Source organism: Salmo trutta, chromosome 1 (genome assembly GCF_901001165.1).
Source record: "Salmo trutta chromosome 1, fSalTru1.1, whole genome shotgun sequence".
NCBI lineage: Eukaryota > Metazoa > Chordata > Actinopteri > Salmoniformes > Salmonidae > Salmo > Salmo trutta.
Window position 1 is genome coordinate 59437297 of NC_042957.1, and position 14777 is coordinate 59452073.

General features: G+C 44.0%; 1 protein-coding gene across 3 annotated transcripts; it reads right to left on the reverse strand.

Annotated features, from left to right (window-relative positions):
• Positions 1-1295: 1295 nt before the first annotated feature.
• LOC115203088 (tripartite motif-containing protein 16) lies at positions 1296-14082 on the reverse strand. 3 transcript variants are annotated; one of them, XM_029767456.1, is made up of 6 exons: positions 13898-13969; positions 9703-9876; positions 3001-3027; positions 2767-2829; positions 2336-2475; positions 1296-2183 (listed from the first exon to the last, which is right to left on the reverse strand). In XM_029767456.1, the coding sequence occupies exons 2-6, from the start codon at positions 9746-9748 to the stop codon at positions 1776-1778; spliced, it is 684 nt and encodes a 227-aa protein (XP_029623316.1). In that variant the 5' UTR covers positions 9749-9876; positions 13898-13969; the 3' UTR covers positions 1296-1775. The 3 variants fall into 3 exon arrangements, with proteins under 3 accessions (XP_029623316.1, XP_029623308.1, XP_029623325.1); XM_029767448.1 differs by lacking the exon at positions 9703-9876 and having other exon boundaries at positions 13898-14081; XM_029767465.1 differs by lacking the exons at positions 3001-3027; positions 9703-9876 and having other exon boundaries at positions 13898-14082.
• Positions 14083-14777: the final 695 nt, after the last annotated feature.

The following is a 14777-nucleotide window of genomic DNA, read 5'->3' on the forward strand; positions in this document are numbered from 1 at the left end:
CTCTAAAATGTTTAGTTTTGTCACACAACACAATGCCACAGATGTCTCAAGTTGAGGGAGAGTGCAATTGGCATGCTGACTGCAGGAATGTCCACCAGAGCTGTTGCCAGAGAATTGGATCTTCATTTCCCTACCATAAGCTGCCGCCAACATCATTTTAGAGAATTAGTACGTCCAACCGGCCTCACAACTGCAGACCACATGTAACCACACCAGCCCATGACCTCCGCATCTGGCTCCTTCACCTGCGGGATCGTCTGAGACCAGCTACCCGGACAACTGATGAAACTGGCTTTGCGCAACCGAATAATTTATGTCAGAAACCGTCTCAGGGAAGCTCATCTGCGTGCTTGTCATTCTCACCAGGGTCTTGACCTGACTGACTAAAGTAGGTAAATGCTAACCTTCAACGGCCACTGGCACGCAGGAGAAGTATGCTCTTCACGGATGAATCCCGGTATCAACTGTACTGGGCAGATGGCAGACTGTGTATGGCGTCGTGTGGATGAGCTGATGTCAACGTTGTGAACAGAGTGCCCATGGTGGGGTTATTGTATGTGCAGGCATAAGCTACGGACAACGAACACAATTGCATTTTATCTATGGCAATTTGAATGCATAGAGATACTGTGATGAGATCCTGTGGTCCATTGTTGTGACATTCATCCACAGCCATGTTTCAGCATGATAATGCACTGCCCCATGTTGCAAGGATCTGTATACAATTCCTGGAAGCTGAAAATGTCCCAGTTTTTCCATGGCCTGCATACTTACCAGACATGTCACCCATTGAGCAAGTTTGGGATGCTCTGGATCGTATATGACAGCGTGTTCCAGTTCCTGCCAATATCCAGCAACTTTGCACAGCCATTGAAGAGGAGTGGGACAACATTCCACAGGCCACAATCAACAGCCTGATCAACACTATGCGAAGGAGATGTGTCACGCTGCATGAGGCAAATGGTGGTCACACCAGATACTTTCTGATCCACACCCCTACCTTTTTTTTAAGGTATCTGAGACCAACGGATGCATATCTGTATTCCCAGTCATGTGAAATCCATAGATTAGGACCTAATTCATTCATTTCAATTGACTGATATGGGCCAGGGTTGTGGGTTCGATTCCCATGGGGGACCAGTGCGAAAAAAGAAGAAAAAAATGTATGAAATGTATTCACTACTGTAAGTCGCTCTGGATAAGAGCATCTGCTAAATTACTAAAATGTAAAATGTAAAAAGAATGATATCCTTATATGAACTGTAACTCAGTAACATCGTTGACATGTTTGCATGTTGTGTTTCTATATATTTTTTCTATTGTTACACAGTTTTATTTATTCATCACATTCATACATGACCATGGTTAAATCAGATATAAAATGATACAAGCTATGAATGTAAACTACACACCCTACTTTAACACTAACAAACTAGTGCTGTAACAAAACTACTGACAGTACTAATAAATATTAATATTCAATATAATTGCCATTCTAAATATTATAATATAACCTAGTAATTCATATGTATGTTGTCCTCATGCAACAGAGGGATAACAGCAACACTTAAAACAATAGACATGATGTGAATCTTACAGATTACAACTGATTTCATGTTGTGAAGATTCCATTATTCTCTGCTTCAATTCTGCATTCTGACACCAGTGCTTTTTCTCCAAATATTAGAAACATATATCTTCTCGTTCACTCTACCTCCCTCTCTTACAAATTCCCTGACCCGTTATTCCATCTCTCCTTTCCTACACCCTTCTTGTTACTGTCCCTCTTTCTTCCGGATCCAACAGAAGGATTTACTGCCAACCCAGAAACAAGGCAGAATCTTCTCTTTGAGGTCAGTTTTGAACTTGTGTATCAGTCGCACCGCCTTTTCCGCCTCCCCTTCTCCTTCCACGATGAAGAACTTGATGATGCCAGCGGGCTGGTCCAGGTATATGCTCATGGTGTTGCACAAAGGGAGCTCGACCGCCACGTTCTCCCCGTTGTGCCAGACGTGGTAGCAGGAGCCGGCCCAGCCCACACCCCATGAGCTTTCGTTCTCCCCCAGCCCACATGGCCCGTCCTTCCGGCCCATGCTCTCGTACACTGCCCCAATCACCACCCAGCCGCCATAGTCCACCTCCCAGTACCCTCTCTGCCCCAACAGCCCCTCCTTACAAAGCACCTGCACAGAATAGAGAGCGGATAGTAGAAAGGGTAGATTAGAGATGTCTTAGAGCCAGGCATGCACTGATGGCATGTCCAAAACGGTGGGCACACTTTAGTTACACAATGGCACTATGATGTGTGCCCTGAAACTGAGGATGGCAGACCAACCTGTGGCGAATGCTCATATCTCTCCGGTCTCATGGGGTATGGACACACCTCCTCTGACATACGTGACACCTTGAGGTTGCTCTCGGATATCCACAGCAGCTTCTGGGCCGTTTTGTCATCCAGGGAGAGGGGGATCCAGTCTGAGGGGAGAAAGAGAAACGATGAGGTAAAGAGAGAGGAATTGAGTTGAGTGGTTGGTTGAATATGGATGAGATGAAAGGGTCGGAGAACAGATAAGGTCAGATGAGTACTGTGATATTATTGAGATAAGTACAATCTCTTTTGTGTAGGCCGTAAAGCGGATATACTGTAAGCCAGGTCATAATTGTGCATTTCAACATTGTATAGGCTGTGGGCAAGCAGGACTTAGCATCAAATGCATTACAGAGAGTGAGGCCCGAAGTGATAAAGAGCCAATTACATGGCCTTACATTTCATAAGGTCAGCTCTGGTGGTGGGATCATGAATATTGGGCTCGTACACCGGTGGCACCTCTGTTATCAGGAGAGAGAGAGATAAAGTGTGAAATCCATTAACGGTATATTGATGAGATAATCCAGTTTGAATTACACCACCGGTCTAATGTAATTCCTGGGATGCCATTGTTAGTCAGGATTTACAAAGGCTTTTCAGTACTTATACATGCAGTTTTACAGAAATCATACCTGCAGGAGCTGCCTGGGATTTTCTTCCTACAGAAAAGAGGCAAAAATTCATTCTCTTTCCCAAATAGAACATTATCTTGTGTCAGATTGTTGTTATGTATTTATTCACTGTGCATTTGCAGAGGTTGTGCTAGCTGCAGTTTGTAGAGGTTGTGCTAGGTGCAGTTTGTAGAGGTTGTGCTAGCTGCAGTTTGTAGAGGTTGTGCTAGGTGCAGTTTGTAGAGGTTGTGCTAGGTGCAGTTTGTAGAGGTTGTGCTAGCTGCAGTTTGTAGAGGTTGTGCTAGCTACAGTTTGTAGAGGTTGTGCTAGGTGCAGTTTGTAGAGGTTGTGCTAGGTGCAGTTTGTAGAGATTGTGCTAGCTGCAGTTTGTAGAGGTTGTGCTAGGTGCAGTTTGTAGAGGTTGTGCTAGCTGCAGTTTGTAGAGGTTGTGCTAGTTGCAGTTTGTAGAGGTTGTGCTAGGTGCAGTTTGTAGAGGTTGTGCTAGGTGCAGTTTGAAGAGGTTGTGCTAGGTGCAGTTTGTAGAGGTTGTGCTAGCTGCAGTTTGTAGAGGTTGTGCTAGGTGCAGTTTGTAGAGGTTGTGCTAGCTGCAGTTTGTAGAGGTTGTGCTAGGTGCAGTTTGTAGAGGTTGTGCTAGCTGCAGTTTGTAGAGGTTGTGCTAGGTGCAGTTTGTAGAGGTTGTGCTAGGTGCAGTTTGTAGAGGTTGTGCTAGCTGCAGTTTGTAGAGGTTGTGCTAGCTGCAGTTTGTAGAGGTTGTGCTAGTTGCAGTTTGTAGAGGTTGTGCTAGGTGCAGTTTGTAGAGGTTGTGCTAGGTGCAGTTTGTAGAGGTTGTGCTAGCTGCAGTTTGTAGAGGTTGTGCTAGGTGCAGTTTGTAGAGGTTGTGCTAGCTGCAGTTTGTAGAGGTTGTGCTAGCTGCAGTTTGTAGAGGTTGTGCTAGCTGCAGTTTGTAGAGGTTGTGCTAGTTGTAGTTTGTAGAGGTTGTGCTAGGTGCAGTTTGTAGAGGTTGTGCTAGTTGCAGTTTGTAGAGGTTGTGCTAGGTGCAGTTTGTAGAGGTTGTGCCCCGGTTACAACAATTTTGAACCCCCTTGTGGGGGAGTATGAAATACTTTTTACATAACTAATTTTTGCTATCATTCTTTTTTTACATCCGCTTTAGACAGTGGCAACGCGGAACACTAATTTAACACATTTTCTAGAGAGGCGGCTTTAGGCGGAACACAACAGTATCGTACCACATGCATCTGCATTATGAACATGGTCTTTTGCCTGCTAATGCCTGCAATGCAGTGAAGAAAACGATATGACAACAATAACATCTAATGTAACTGGCCCCACTAACAGTACAATTGGCCCCAGCTTGGCCCCCCCAGTTGAAATGGTCTAGAACCGCCACTGGTGCTAGGTGCAGTTACTGTCCATGATTCCTTCTCTCCCTTCCTTCTCTTCATCTCTTCTTCCCTTGCTTCTATCTCCCTGCTCCTGTCACTCTCTCCCTTCATCCCCCCTCCCTCCCACTATTTGCCTTAATGCCATATATCACTTTGGAGTGTGTGTGCTATTCTGAGTCTTTTTTCTTAGCACTGATTAATGTAGTTTACCCATACCAGCCCAGGTTTGGGTTACGGCTTTACATCCGCTAAGGACACACGTCACAGCCACTGACACCAGGGTTCAGGCCGTTATAAGATTACAAGTTGTGTGTGATGGACGTTATTTAACGCCACTGACAGCATGTTTGTCTCTGCTGCTGAAGTACTCTGGCTGTTGTTTAATCTCTGGTTCTCCCTCCTGTCCATTCATTTGTCATCTCACTTTCTCAGAAAACTGGGTGCTATTGCTGTTTCCACTCGGACTGTCACCGTCCGTCAGTCTCCTTTCGTCTATGGGCGACATTAGCTCAAATTACTTGATTTTCACAGGGTTATCCATCTTGATTCAGCTCATCTCTCATTCTCCCCTATCAGACTTAATCTGTTTTGCAAAATATTTTTTCTTGTGAAAAAAACAGAAAACCTGAGCGTGTGTAACTATGGTGCCACTTGCTTGGTGGTGTCCCTTGCTTAGTGGTGTTGCAGACTCTATGGCCTTTTGGAACAGGTGTATATATTCTGAGATCATGTGACACTTGCACACAGGTGGACTTTATTTAATTAAATATGTGACTTCTGAAGGTAATTGGTTGCACCAGATCTTATTTAGGGGCTTCATAGCAAAGGGGGTGAATACATATGCACGCACCACCTTTCCGTTTTTTATCTTTTAGAATTCTTTGAAGCCAGTTATTTTTTTCATTTCACTTCACACAAAATAGTCCAAATTTGTATGTCCATTACATGAAATCCAAATAAAAATCTATTTAAATTACAGGTTGTAATGCAACAAAATAGGAAAAACACCAAGGGGGTGAATACTTTTGCAAGGCACTGTACCTCTTTGACATGCCATCGGTTGACAGTTTGGTCATCAGGTATATGCTTGATTTGCAGTAAATGCTTTGTTTACTTAGATAACTCATTGCGAAATGTCAATGAAACAGTAAAGTGGAAGTTGTTGCAAATATGGTCCAAAGTTATGCTAAATGTGGCTTTGTTCATGTCATTTTGATTGGTCAAAATATTTATTGTGATACCTTGTGATGGCTTACAATACAAGGGTGTTCTCAGATACTTGACTCCTGTTCTTCATTTATTTCAAGTTCACTGGTTTTTGTGGACTCTTACTTTTCATCTACCAGTATCTCTCAAGGGACCCATTCACACACAAATTCATGTTATCTGTACCAGAGCTCAGAAGAAGTCAACCATAGGTTTGAAAATGCACTGACTGGGGTAAAAGTTTGTTGACATGTCAAATCTAATTTTATTTGTAACATGCTTAATTACAAGCCCTTAACCAACAATGCAGTTCAATAAATAGAGTTAAGAAAATATTTACAAAATAAAGTAAAAAAATATATAATAATTTGAATCAAAAAGTAACACAAGAAAATTACATAACAATAACGGGGCTATATACAGGGGGTACCGGTACCGAGTCAATATGGGAGGGTACAGGTTAGTCGAGGTAATTTGTAAAGTGACTGTGCATAGATAATAAACAACGAGTAGCAACAGTATAAAACAAAGGGATGGAGTCAATGTAAATAGTCCGGGTGGCCATTTTATTAATTGTTCAGCAGTCTTATGGCTTGGGGGTTGAAGCAGTTAAGGAGCGTTTTGGTCCTAGACTTGGCGCTCCGGTACCGCTTGCCATGCGGTAGCAGAGAGAACAGTCTATGCCTAGGGTGACTGGAGTCTTTGACAATTTTTGGGGCCTTCCTCTGACACCGCCTAGTATATAAGTCCTGGATGTCAGAAAGCTTGGCCCCAGTGATGTACTGGGCAGTACGCACTACCCTCTGTGGCACCTTACGGTCAGATGCCAAGCAGTTGCCATACCAGGCGGTGATGCAACCCGTCAGGATGCTCTCAATGGTGCAGCTGTAGAACTTTTTGAGGATCTGGGGACCCATGCCAAATCTTTTCATTCTCCTGAGAGGAAAAGGTGTTGTCATGCCCTCTTCACAACTGCCTTGATGTGTTTAGACCATGACCAGGAACTTGAAACTCTCGACCTGCTCCACTTCAGCCCGTCGATGTTAACGGGGGCCTGTTCAGCCCTCCTTTTCCTATAGTCCACAATCAGCTCCTTTGTCTGGTTCACATTGAGGGAGAGGGTGTTGTCCTGACACTACACTGCCAGGTCTATGACCTCCTCCTTATAGACTGTCTCATCATTGGGGGCAGCCCGTCAGGAAGTCCAGGAGCCAGTTGCAGAGGGAGGTGTTTAGTCCCAGGGTCCTTAGCTTAGTGATGAGCTTTGTGGGCACTATGGTGTTGAACGCTGAGCTGTAGTCAATGAATAGCATTCTCACATAGGTGTTCCTTTTGTCCAGGTGGGAAAGGGCAGTGTGGAGTGCGATTGAGATTGCGTCATCTGTGGATCTGTTGGGGCGGTATGTGAATTGGAGTGGGTCTAGGGTTTCCGACATGATGGTGTTGATGTGTGCCATGACCAGCTTTTCAAAGCACTTCATGGCTACCGACATGAGTGCTACGGGGCGGTAATCATTTAGGCAGGTTACCTTCGCTTTCTTGGGCACAGGGACTATGGTGGTCTGTTTGAAACATGTAGGTATTACAGACTCAGTCAGGGAGAGGTTGAAAATGTCAGTAAAGACACTTGGCAGTTGGTCCGCGCATGCTTTGAGTACACGTCCTGGTAATCCATCTGGCCCCGCGGCTTTGTGAATGTTGACCTGTTTAAAGGTCACTTCGGCTACGGAGAACGTGATCACACAGTCATCTGGAACAGCTGGTGCTCTCATGCATGCTTCAGTGTTGCTTGCCTCGAAGCGAGCATAAAAGTCCTGTATTAACGCTTTGTCTGTTTGATGGTTCATCTGAGGGCATAGTGGGATTTGTTATGTGGCTTGATTGAACCATTTTTTGTGGTAAAAGTGTTGGGATTGGTAAGAATTTCGGCCCTTCTTTTTGTAGTGTGGTCATTGAACAGTTTTATGCAGTAATATTGCTGTGATTTGACTGTTTTATACAGTAATAGTGTGGTGATTGGTCAAATTTGCAACCCCTCGTATAATATGCAGAATTGCAGAATTCCAAAATCCTGGAGGGACTGATATGGGTATTTTCTCCTTTACATAACACACACATGCACACATAGGATACCGGTACTGCTTTCAAATGCCCCAAACATGTGTTTGAAGATGTCGCTGGATAGCAAACTTTCAGTGATGGAGGGGATAGCAGAGAGCATGAGCGATATGTCTTAATTGTTCTTCCTGACAGTCTGCATCATTGCAGGAAGCCAGGGCCTTTGCTAACACCAATGGATTACTTTTTAGAGGACAGGTGGTCAACTGGTCATTGATCATGGCGGCCCTGCCAACACATTGCTGGAAGGATTGGCCAGTCTGTCCTTTTAGCCCAGCTCTTTTGCGCAGGACAGTCCATGCTGGCACCTGTCTGAGGGAAACCTAACTCTCCAGCTTTCGCGACGTGTCTGCCCAGTGGCGGACAGGGAGCCGACAGGATGGGGTGGCAGCGTAGCCTAGTGGTTAGAGCGTTGGACTAGTAATCCAAAGGTTGCAAGATCGAATCCCCGAGCTTACAAGGTACAAAAGGCAGTTAACCCACTGTTCCTAGGCCGTCATTGAAAATAAGAATTTGTTCTTAACTGACTTGCCTAGTTAAATAAACGTAAAAATGAGGAAAATGTGAGCTTGTTACAACATCAGTAGAGGCCAAGTGAAACTGGGAGGATGAGCAGAGGAAGAATGAGGCTGAGAACTTCACTATCTTCCTTGCTTGAAGCATGTGTACCAAAGAAGCTGCCACATTACTGTATGCCCAGTTTAGAGGTTATGATGTCTTTCAACAACTTCCCATCGTGGTTGGCTGAACTCTGATCCACTGGTCTTTCCAATCAAGCTTCCATGTTTGTGACTTACACTGTATGTGTCCTGAAGACTGAACAGCTGCACACTGTCCAAAAGAGATGAAAATGACTTTGACAGAAAGGTATGCATATAATGTATACTGTGCTGAACAACAAGTAGAAGTAATGATCAGGGAAGGTTTGGAAAGGGAGAAGGACATGTGATCTCGGGAGTCGGGACGTGGGCAGTAGGAAGGAAAGGGGTTGTTGACAGGTCACTTAATCCGTCATCCCTCCCCATACTCTCCCGGAATCCTCCCTTATAGGGGCAGAGCGATGGGAGAGGGAGGGACACAGAGAAAAATAGCAAGAGTCGGCTAATAGGATAACCAAGGATAGTTAGTAGATGGCAAAAGTAAGACATTGATGGAGGGTGTCACCAAGGGATTCAGGAGAATCATTGCGAGGGTAGAGAGATTTAAATATACATTTTAAAGCAGGGATGGGCAATTGGTGGCTCCCCAAAAAATGTAATAAGCCTTACTTTTGCAAGTTAAAATAGTAGAATACACTAGGTGCAATTTTGAAATTTGGTTGTGCATCAGCAGTTTTTCCCTTGTTATGTCAGACACTGATAGTCACTCAATTAGCCCATGTCAGCAAAATATTTGTATATAGGCAAATTAGTCTAGCGGCCAGCTAGCTACTTAGTAATCATGGTCGAATTATCGGCTGGTGGGCCCCCATTGATTTTGTTATGGAAAAATATATAGAATTGCAGGAAATTAGCTGTCAAACAGCAAATTTTTTCTCTCCGCCCCATGGCAAAATGAGTACAATTACATGAAATGAGTTATAAAATTGCTAAATCGTAGAATTGCAGCAAACTTGCTTTAAAACATCAACATTTTCTCTATGCCCCGTGGCAAAATGTGTGGAATTGCACGAACTTAACTCTAAAACGCTGTCAAGAGGGGGGCTGCTAAAATGTTTTGCTAGCACAGTAATGTGATGGAGCATTTGACAGGCAATCTTGCTATTTGAAAGTGTCTGATCCTCATTTGAAGAGACTGTTTCACAGGCAGTATACAGTGCATTCGGAAACTATTCAGACCCCTTGACTATTTCCACATTTTGTTACATTACAGCCTTATTCTAAAATGGATTAAATAGTTTTTTTTCCTCATCAATCTACACATAATACTCCATAATGACAAAGCAAGAACAGGTTTTTAGACATTTTTGCAAAAAGGGAAAGGGTATGAATACTTTCTGACATCCAGAAAACATCCAGAGTCTCCATGGAGTGAGACATCACCCTGGCTGGTTATTATGAGCGGGGCCCGGCGGGGGTGGGGGGGATATGAGTGGGCTCTGGCTCCCCTGTGGAGGATAAGCCCAGCCAGATACCCTGCTGCTCTCAGTGGGGTCACCAGCAAAGCCCTGGACAGATTGACAGATGGATAAACAGATACTCAGAGAGATTGATGAGTTGACACAGAGATAGAGACATTTAAAGAAAGAGAAAACGGGTGGATGAATGTTCAGGCACATAGAGACAGTGACAGAAAATGACAAACAAGGGAGGTTGCTACCTCAGGTCAAACATACGGGTCAAATGCATTGGAATCCATTGAACCATAAATCTAATTGCGAAATCATAGGATTGAAATGGCAGAGGAAGGATTGGAATGGAAGTCCAACAGTATTGGGGACAGCATTTGAAAAGATTTCTTCTGATCTTGGAAAAGTTTGTCCATTTAACCAACATTTGTCAAATTCTAGAGATGTTTTTGAAGATGAGTATGATGTTTGTTCACAGTAACAACGACATTCAGGACATATGACAGGTGTGCTGCGGATGGACAGAAGCTAATCGGAGAATGAAATGAAGACTCCTCCCTGGTAATTGGAGGAAAGCCAGTTGGCCATGTTGAGGACATCTGTAGATGCCTTTCAGAAGTCAGGAAGATGACCCCTCTGACATGGTAGAAAAGAAGCTGCTTATGTTGGACGTGCTCGTCGGTGGTCTGCGCGACCCCCCTGGATGAGATGGAGCGCTCTGCCCGGATCGGGTTCGGGAACAGCGGGATCTCCCCTGATAGGGAGATCACGAGATGTGACGGAGAGAGGTGAAGGGAGCTGGCCAAAGCTCAGACCCATCCCTTTGCCCTCTGTTATGAAGTGTCTAAAAAAAAACTTGCTGTGTTCCAAGCCGATGATGAAATGGAGATGGATGGAAAAAGCATGGACAGAAAGATGTACAAACCAACAGGAGGATACATGACAGCATTCTTGAAGAAAAAGAAGGAGAAAGTCATTGGGAGGTGATGGGCTCCAATTAGAGGTCTTCACTGGTCTAAAAAGTTGGACCAGGACCAGAATGGACCCAAGAACAACACGACCTAGACCCAACCCGTACCCTAACTGGAACGAGTGACCAAAACAATCTGTTTATCAGCCAAGTTGTTCTTCTGGTTAACAAATAGGTCTTTACAGTATATGTTGGCTAGGCCTTCTATAAGTCAATAAATTCACCTTATTAGCATAAAATAAATATGCTAGAGGCTATGCAGAGCCGTGGCCGGGTCCAATCAAACAGAACCCAACCCGGACCTGAGGGATAAGTTAGAATTTCAGACCCGAACCCGATCAGGCCCTGGTCCGAAATTGGGTATATCGGGTCCACCCGGACCCGTGAAGACCTAGCTCCAATTGACTTTGTAATAATTAATGTTTAGCTGTACATTGTCATGAAAAGCAATGCAACTGTCTAAATTTAAATCTGGCAATCTGAAGAAATATAATTCATCATGAGTCAGAACTGAAGCAATCAGATACGGACCTCAGCGGTCAGATTTTCACAGAATCAAACAGCCATGAATAAAACGTAGTGTTTCACAGCCAGGTACTTGAGTTACTGTCCATGACTTCACACTTCATTACCATGGGAGCCAGAGATGGCAGTGATAGGGAGTGAGAAGGGAGTGATGGGACATTGAGGCCACACTGAGCTGGGACTGGATACATGTGAAGGATCCATAGCAGGGTTGGATGGACAGAGGGATATATGGAGAAGCACAGAGTGGAAACTGGAGAGGGAGAAGGAAGATGAGAAATATAGCAATATAGAAAAAAAGTGGACGGGATCATTGGCAGCATTCAGAGAGGTTAGTTTCATGGAGCAAAGTGACAGACAGAGATGAGGTATGAGACTTGACATGGCCAGTGAGGCTGTGTGAGAGCTGACTGCTGAAAGAATGGATTTGATCCGGTGGGAACATTGTGGTCTGGAGAGGCGATGTCAGAAGAGGGGGAAACAGTTTGATGAGCTGATTGATGAGATGGGGGAGAGATTTGGCAGCAAGACAGGCGGAAAGAGGTACTTGGCAAAGTGGGCCTGTCAAAGGAACATGATACAGCTTGTAACTAACTGGTGGCCAATAAGCAACATGTTATCGACATCATATATTCATAATAAACACCCAGTGATGAGCACTGTCTATCTGTCTGCCTGTCTGTCTCTCTCTCTCTCTCTCTCTCTCTCTCTCTCTCTGTCTGTCATATTTTGTCTGTCTGTCTCTCTCCTTAGCTAGCCTTATAATAAAGTCCATATGCCAAAACAGTAGTTAACACTTAAGATTCCAAGTAGCTTAACCGTAACTGAACAACACTCTTATAAAAGTGAACCTGCACAGAAATGCTACTGTAAGAACTAGGGTGTGAATATCAGAGTACACACAGTAGCCTACATGTAGACTCCACCATGCCCCATAGCCTACATATAGACTCCACCATGCCCCATAGCCTACATATAGACTCCACCATGCCCCATAGCCTACATATAGACTCCACCATGCCCCATAGCCTACATATAGACTCCACCATGCACCATAGCCTACATGTAGACTCCACCATGCCCCATATCCTACATATAGACTCCACCATGCCACATAGCCTACATATAGACTCCACCATGCCCCATAGCCTACATATAGACGCCACCATGCCCCATAGCCTACATATAGACTCCACCATGCCCCATAGCCTACATATAGACTCCACCATGCCCCATAGCCTACATATAGACTCCACCATGCCCCATAGCCTACATATAGACTCCACCATGCCCCATAGCCTACATATAGACTCCACCATGCCCCATAGCCTATATATAGACTCCACCATGCCCCATAGCCTACATATAGACTCCACCATGCCACATAGCCTACATATAGACTCCACCATGCCCCATAGCCTACATATAGACTCCACCATGCCACATAGCTTACATATAGACTCCACCATGCCCCATAGCCTACATATAGACTCCACCATGCCCCATAGCCTACATATAGACTCCACCATGCCCTATAGCCTACATATAGACTCCACCATGCCCCATAGCCTACATATAGACTCCACCATGCCCCATAGCCTAATATAGACTCTACCATGCCCCATAGCCTACATATAGACTCCACCATGCCCCATAGCCTACATATAGACTCCACCATGCCCCATAGCCTACATATAGACTCCACCATGCCCCATAGCCTACATATAGACTCCACCATGCCCCATAGCCTACATATAGACTCCACCATGCCCCATAGCCTACATATAGACTCCACCATGCCCCATAGCCTACATATAGACTCCACCATGCCCCATAGCCTACATATAGACTCCACCATGACCCATATACCAGTGCTAAAACGTGTCTTTGAGTATGACACAGTGAAAAAGCTGTCGGTTCCTTTGTTAACTTAAAATAACGACTCGTTTCTTAATCCTGCGGCCCAGAAAAGGCTGGAGGCACTGGCCTTTTGCAACTGAGGTTGTCAGGAAAAACAACACTGGCAGCATTGCACAGTACGACACTGGCCTTACTCCATATTTGGATGTAGTTTTCAGTGAGAGGCAGGCATAGGAACTTGAATAACTTGATTTTCAGAAATACATCAGCCACAATAATCCTAATTTCCCTATTCACTAGGTACAATGTCATCTCAAAAGTATTATAAACAAATGACCCAATGGTAATGAAATAATTTCCTATTTATTATTTAGTTAAGTTACTGACAAACTACAATGAATCATTTGAGACATAACAATACAATGTCAACAAAGTAAAACAATCCAAAATGATTCATTACTTGCCTGGTGTTTGATAAAGTAAAACCATTTATAACACAGCAAGACGCGAAACATGTATTCATGAGAATGTGAATATTAATTATGAATGCTAATTTCTGAAAATGTGAAATATATATAAAAAATTGTAATTTCTATAATTTATTGGGAAATCCAATAAAATGTTATATTAATGTAATACTGATTGACTGATTATTACATTTGCTTTAAAAATCTGTTCAACTGAGGAGGAGAGGGTTTTGGTCCGCTTTCAATTACATCATGTATTGACACATGTAAGCTCACAGACTAGATCATGAACCCTTACCTGCTTTCTTTGGCACAGGCATGACTTCCTTACTGCTTGGAGCGTAGTTTGGCAGTGGCATGGTACCCTATGGTCTTCAGCAGAGATAGTGGCTGATCCTCTCTCCATGAACACTTTTATTTCCTCAGGGAGAATGAGGAGGGGGTGACGGGTTAGGACAGGAGGTGCCCAGGTTGGGAGATGAGTGGTGTTTGGTGAAGGTTAGTTGGATGTAAGGGGTTACCGAAGGGTTGGTCCTGTCATCTGAAACTTCTGCAACCCTAGTGAAACCCCTGCAACCCTAGAGTGCAAAAAACACAAGCAAACACACACTGTACAGTATGTCACAAACACTATACTCCTTTTACATACAGTACCAGTCAAAAGTTTGGACACACCTACTCATTGAAGGGTTATTCTTAATTTGTACTATTTTCTACATTGTAGGATAATAGCAAAGACATCAAAACTATGAAATAACACATATGGAATCATGTTGTAAGCAAAAAATCAAAATATATTTTAGATTTTAGACTCTTCAAAGTAGCCACCCTTTGCCTTGATGACAGCATTGCACACTCTTGGCATTCTCTCAACCAGCTTCACTTGGAATGCTTTTCCAACAGTCTTTAAGGAGTTCCCACATATTCTGAGCACTTGTTGGCTGCTTTTCCTTCACTCTACGGTCCAACTCATCCCATACCATCCCAATTGGGTGGAGGTCGGGTGATTGTGGAGGCCAGGTCATCTGATGCAGCCCTCCATCACTCTCCTTCTTGGTCAAATAGCCCTTACACAGCCTGGAGGTGTGTTTTGGGTCATTGTCCTGTTGAAAACAAATGATAGTCCCACTAAGCCCAAACCAGATGGGATGGCGTATTGCTGCAGAATGCTGTGGTAG